We start from the raw sequence: 6555 nt of genomic DNA on the forward strand, positions 1-6555 counted from the left end.
TTTGTACATCCAGTGGAAAAAGACAGTTAAAAACATCACAAGTTGACACAAAACTCTGTCAGCTTTAGCTGTCAAAGTAAACAAGATTCCAGATGCTGCATAAATTTTCCGCATGAACTCACCCGTCAAATTTTGACCAATCAAAGCATACAAATTGGACGTAGAGCGTGACCATGGTGAGAAAAGTCAAAAGCAACTGTCTTCCCGGCCTGTAACAGCTGGCTGAATTTTCGCGTCCGAGGTCAGTTTGCAATGAAAATTTTAATTGTGCAGCACATAAATACAACATATTTCACATGAATGTAGGAAAAAAATGAACTTGAGCCTGCGATCACTTGAACACTAGTAACTTGTCAGCGGATAACTTCAAAAAAATACTTGACCTCGATGGGTCGACACCTGAGCCCGCGATACGGTCAAGTGATACTGGTCAGTGGGTACCCTATTTTGACAGCTGTCAATTGATTAAAACATTGATGTCCAATACGTGCGCATTATCAGTTTTCCTGTGCTCCCAAACTAGTAAAAGTATGAGATTGAACTAGTAAAACAATTAACTGGTCAGCGGACAGCTTCCAAATAAATCACGTCACCTCGATGAGTTGACACATGTGCCAGCGATATGGTCATGGGATACTGGTCAGTGGCTATCCTGTTTTGACTTCTGTCAAATGACCATATTGCGAATGTTCTATATTAAAATCCTATATTAAAGATGTGGACTTGCCAAGACACGCCTAAGACACCCCTCCCTTCCTTTTGATAATCTCCCCTACCCCACCCGTACAATCTGTAGACGCGTACGTACGTATGTACGTACGTACGTACGTACGCTCGGTCAATCACGTGACAACCAAACGAAAAGAGGTTGACCATATTGCATGAGTATAGGGCTCTGTCCCACGCGCGCTTCGCACGCGCGGGAGCCCCGCTATGAGATTGCTCAACGTTTATTTTTTCTTTAATGCTTTTTCATTTTCGTCTTTTTTTTGGTTTGGCTTTCTTGATAAACAACTCCATGAATAGAGGATATCATTACAATTGCATCCGGTGTTACATCCCATTACATTGTGTTACATCCGGCCAGCAGTCGTGCTTCTGGGACTTCCGGCCTACTCGTTCAGTTTATTCACCATTCTTGGCTTATCGGCCATCGCAATACCTGGCTCGAGTTTAGCCATTGACATTGCTTTGGATCGTTCAAAAGTATACATTTGCTTTGTATATTGATCTTGACACATCTACTTCACTTCCTGGTTGGATAATATTGATGAATTTAGATGGTCGACGGCAGAAATCGGAAGTATTACGACCATGTTTATTCTTTGGCAAGTGTAGGTGGGCTGCTTGTATCATCATCTCTGGTCTGAAACACGGCAAACTAGACATTCGACTAGAGTAACTGTTAGATTAGAGTCTGCGCTAGATTTGGTCAAGAAAATGGAGCGAGCGAAGGAGAGACACTGGAGGAACCACGCGACGAAAGTATCCTGAAGAAATTCCCAAAAACCTTCAAGGTAGGTTTTGTATCAATTCATGTTTCATCAAATTCTTTGGCCAAAACCTTATTAACTAAACGAAGGTAACAACAAGATGATAAAAGATACTTTTGAAGCTGATTTTCTCTCTCTAAAGCCTGTTTGAACGAAATTCTAAAGCCCTCAAAATTTCCAGTTTTGCAATATTTTAAAACTTGCCTCGGATGTCTTTAGCACCAATGGCCAGAATATAATTTTCCCCAAATAGATATTATGATATTTAGAAACTTCAATATCTATGCAAGCTCTGCTGCTAATTTGACTTATGTGGAACGAGCACTTTCAGAGAAATTACAAATATGGTTGTGCTTGTTTTTCCTGCTTGTCAAAATGGCCGACAGGGGACATAGTAAAACGAGCAATTTCTTCTTGCCTATAAAACCCAAAATTTTTTAACGGCAATTTTTATAAACTGGGAGTGTGGCTCTACCATCTGTGTGAATTTCATTTGAATTGGTTCACGTGCACCCGAGAACCAGACTCGTTTATTTTTACTTCTTGATGGCGAATTTTTTGGTCAAAACATAGACGTCTGGCCGACGTGATCAAGTGTGGTTACCATGGCAACGATACATCTGCCGATCCAAATATGGTTGTTTTTGTTTATCCCCCAAGGTAACCTACCTCCACACAAAAGTTGAAGGGGGGTTAAAAATTTTCATTTCCAACTTTGCTTCACTTTCCTGGAGAATTGCTCTTAAGTCATTTCGCTGAAGAAAGTGCTGAGTAGTATTATTAATGTTAAAATGGCCAAGCCTGCAGGCTGGGGTGCTGCAGATTTTGTGGCAGAAATTTCTTTACCAAGTGAAATGAAAATAAGGCCTAATCTCAGGTTAATTTTTGGGGGGATGGGGGAGTGGGGTCAATTTGTTTGCTTCTCTAGATAGGTTGTGGACTCTATAACAGCTTTCTCCAATTACTGTAAGCTCAAACAGTTTTTTCGCTGAACAGGGCATGAGAAGATGGACCACACCATTGGGTTCTACGTCCCCTTAGTTTTTTTTAACTGCTGTGGGTTCTTCAATATCCCCTTTTTAGGGGAAGGATGAAAGAGACGTCACTGTCTATCGCAGCGTGCAAAGAAATTCAGTTTTACAGCTTGCCATTTGGGCAAGCTGTAGCTAACATGTACTTGCCCACGAGTCACTTTAATTAGCCCGAGAAAAAAAAATTAATGAGCGGTATTGATTACAGTTTTCTGTAATATGGATTTACTTGAAAAAAAATTCATTTGCCCGTCGGGTAAGTTAAGAACAGAATTCACTAGCCCGACAGCAAAATATACTAGTCCCGGGCTATCAGAGAGTTTAATTCTCTGCCACAGTTGGGAAGAGTTTACCAGTTTTTTGAAGATTCTGGTTGGTTGTCTGGCTGCGTTTTGAACCCCCAATTGCCGGCTTAACGGACAGGGTCTCGTTTCTCGAAAGTCTCGATAATTAACGTGCCTGGAAAGTTGTTGTTGTTTATATTCAAGATCGAGGTTATAATAGTTTTGCAGGTAATTATCAGTTAACAAAACAAAATGGTTTGACTTGTTAGCCAGGACTCACGCTTTTATTCTTTAGATTTTGATTTGAATATTCCTGTTCGGGTCCGAAAAAATACCCCAGACTTTTGAGAAACGACCCCTGGTTGGTTGTTTGACCTCGGTTTGAGTCCATAATTCTCGCAGTGCTCTTCCATCTCAGTTAACAGGACAATAGTTGCTAGCCGCGAAAGAACGCGCGAGCGAGCGGCGAAGCTGCGAGGAACGGGGGAATCTTTCCGCGCCCATCGCACTCGCGCCTCTTTCGCGCGCTGCTCTCGCTTTACTTCTCGTGACTCCCCCAAATGGAGAGCTTGCTTGCTGGCTAATAGTATATTAATTTAACTTGAGAAAATTTTTACGGCCAACAAAATAAAACTAAAAAGTATTCACCACATTGTTCTCAGAGTCTTTTCTGAATTTTTCATTAGTTGAGTGGCACTGTTGTGTTGAAAAATGTCAGGAAGGCCAAAGTTTCAGACTTCATACCAAGATGAGCCAAAAAATAGCTTTACTTCCCATGTTTCCAAGTATTCCAGTAGAAATGGTATGTCGTCATAATTTACGGTTTGTAGCTTCTATAATTTGCTATAATTATTAAGTCTCATTTCCATAGTTTTTCTTGTTCCATTCCTTGAAGCTAGAGAAGCTAAAAAGAGAAGAAGCTGTATTTTTTCCTGATTCTCTTTCCTGATTATTTTCCCGCAGTATGAGGATAATGCTTAGTTGACTGATCGTTCATTCTTTTTGAAACGCTAAAACGTGTCTTCACATCAACTGAAGACCAAAAATAATGACCCTGTCAGTCTGTTTTGCTATTAACGACAAAACTGTAATTAGGCATTGAAACTCGGTTTCCAGTCGTCTGTTGCTACGGATGGCAAGGATGGACGTGGACAATACGCCAAAAAACGTAAAAGTTAAATCTTGCCCTCGTAGTCGTTCTCCTCCTTCATTCTAAAGGTCTCTATTAACCAGTGCTTTAACCCATACATAAAATGCTCCTTCAGGAGAGTTTTGAAGAAGATATCAAACAAATTTGAACGAGAGACAAACCATAATAATTTTTTTGTGATTTTTGCAGGCGAAATTATCACAAAAATCACAAAAAATTATTATGGTTTGTCTCTCGTTGAAATTTGTTTGATATCTTCTTCATAACTCTTCTGAAGGAGCATTTTATGTATGGGTTAAGGCACTGGTTAATAGAGACCTTTAGACTGGAGGACGATATCAACTACGAGGACAAGATTTGACTTTTACGTTTTTTCGCGTATTCTCAAAAAATAGACACCGCGGAAAGTTTCATTGTACTTTTTTTTACTAGAAAAGTCAGCACTGTTATCTTAATTGAAAGAGGTTACTCCCTCTTCCGATCGCAAAATGATAAAACCTCTAACGTTTGATAAATTGTTTCCGTCACTACAACATTCTGACGACGGCTACCACGTTTTCCTGCCAAAATGACGCTGGTTCACACGAGCGCATTACTTAGCATTGGGAAAATCTCATACTGGTAGTCGTACGTCTTAGAATCTAAAGTCTAAAGGTCTCTAATGACGTTAGCACGGTAATTGAACCAAAGCAGCGATATCCTCATGACGTAGCTTCTTTTATTCTTTATAGATCAAAGGTTGTTTAGAACCACCTATCGAAGGTGTTGTCATGGTAACATATGGAAGTGGCAATATACCTGATTCCAGAACAGACCTGATTACAGCCATCAGAGAAGCCGTGCAGAGGGGCGTGGTCATAGTAACGTGTTGCCCTTGTCGTGGAGGCCCGCATGATGTTTCCATGCAGTTAGTTGAACAGGTACTGTACCATCATTAGGGAGATTAAGAGTCACGTTTACAGCAAACGGCAAACGTCAGATTCAAGTTGACAATTTCTCAGAATAGAAAATAAGCAGATAAAAACAGCTCAGAATAATTCTTATGGATAAAACTGGCGTGAAGCTACTTATTTTTGTGGTAGAAGTAATAAACAGTTAACGAAAATTAAGGGGAAACTTGGTCACGTGGTGCAAATTCACGTTTGCCATTTGGGAAAAAGGTGAATCTCAATCTCTCTATTGTGTATGATGAAACCGCTGTCCTCAACTGGATAAGCACCGGTCTGCCGAACGGAGGCCACTGGTTCAAATCCTGGCCGAACCGACACTCAGGGTCTTACTGAGGAGTAAGTACTGCCTTTGTAATGAGGCCTTCCAAAGGGTAGAAGCTACAGGCGACATGGCCCCGAGAACTGGCGAATATCCTCTCAAAACGCACCAACAATCGACAGAAAGGGAGGAAAGAATTTTGACAGCGACAATCCATTTTTAAGTAGTGAAACTGACATCTGTTCACTTTTGCATTTGGCTCATTTTCGGCTGCGAAATAATAAACTTTCCTCCGTTATTTCCAAACATTTTATCTTTGGACCGTTTTCTAATGATGGTATTGTTCAAGAACGGTCCATCGAGGAAGACAGGCTAAAATAGCAATAATTCCTTCTAGGCGCTATATCTGCCTATCTATACTTATGCTGAGCCCACAGCGACATTTTCGGCCTAGCTAAAATGCGATATGTCTCAGAAAAGACCGAAAAAGCGACAGTACACCTTCCCTTGGAAGGCCTCTGTAATGACATCTGCAAACGGTAAAACTTTCTAGGCTTCTCGGATAAAGACGAAAACCGCAGGTCCCGTCTCACAGTCCTTGCAAATGTAATAAATTCTGTCGGACGTTAACGAACCCACACACGTTTAGTTAAGAGTGGAGGACTTAATCCCCAGTGTAGTGGTCTATCTCAATTTTACACTCACATTAGGGGGCATCATTACTCATTACTTCATTAACCCGTCTGTCTTGTAAGTTATCCATGAAAGTGCTGATCTCGAAGAGACCAAACATCTTGCAATCCCCTACTACCTCTGTAATATTGACACCTCCAAAATGCGCATACTGGGTTCTGTTCTTTGGTCGGTGTCCGTATTAAGAAGGTTTGACTGTGTGTAGTTTTTTGGTTTTACTATTTTTAAGGAAAAATCTCTTAAAACCGCTAATATCTCACTTGTGTTTGCCTTACATTTCAGGGTCTCATCGATATCGGTGTCGTTCCAGGAGGAGATATAACAGCTGAATCTGCATTAACTAAACTTTCGTTTGTTCTCGGAAAAGAGGGATTAACTTTGGATGAAAGAAGAAAAGTAAGTTGTGTTTACTGATGGGACAAGCTATACTAACTCATACAATGTAAGGGGACGTTCGAATTGTTTCAATTGAATGCTTTACTTGTTTACTAGTTCAACCTTTTCTTAGACCAATCGAATAATAAGACAATGAGGGGGGCAATGAGCGTGACCGCAATGATGATTAAAGGTGGAGGAGCTCAGAATGATCTTCTCTGCATGGCAGTGTAGCAAATGACCTTAAACACTGGCACTAGATAGAGCGATTTTCGTATGACCTTGAAATGAAAACGCGCTAGCAAAACAGAAACAACAAA

General features: G+C 40.6%; 1 protein-coding gene across 3 annotated transcripts in view; it reads left to right on the top strand.

Moving 5' to 3' along the window:
* Nucleotides 1–6555, top strand: part of LOC140944987 (L-asparaginase-like) — a 255222-nt gene that overhangs the window by 247380 nt on the left and 1287 nt on the right. For all 3 annotated transcript variants that reach the window (XM_073394103.1, XM_073394104.1, XM_073394105.1), the window contains exons 7-9: nucleotides 3495–3610; nucleotides 4690–4878; nucleotides 6143–6256. In XM_073394103.1, the coding sequence (XP_073250204.1) occupies nucleotides 3495–3610; nucleotides 4690–4878; nucleotides 6143–6256 (419 nt within the window). The remainder of the gene's footprint in view (nucleotides 1–3494; nucleotides 3611–4689; nucleotides 4879–6142; nucleotides 6257–6555) is intronic.

The sequence above is a fragment of the Porites lutea genome, chromosome 7, assembly GCF_958299795.1.
Source record: "Porites lutea chromosome 7, jaPorLute2.1, whole genome shotgun sequence".
Classification (NCBI taxonomy): Eukaryota; Metazoa; Cnidaria; class Anthozoa; order Scleractinia; family Poritidae; genus Porites; species Porites lutea.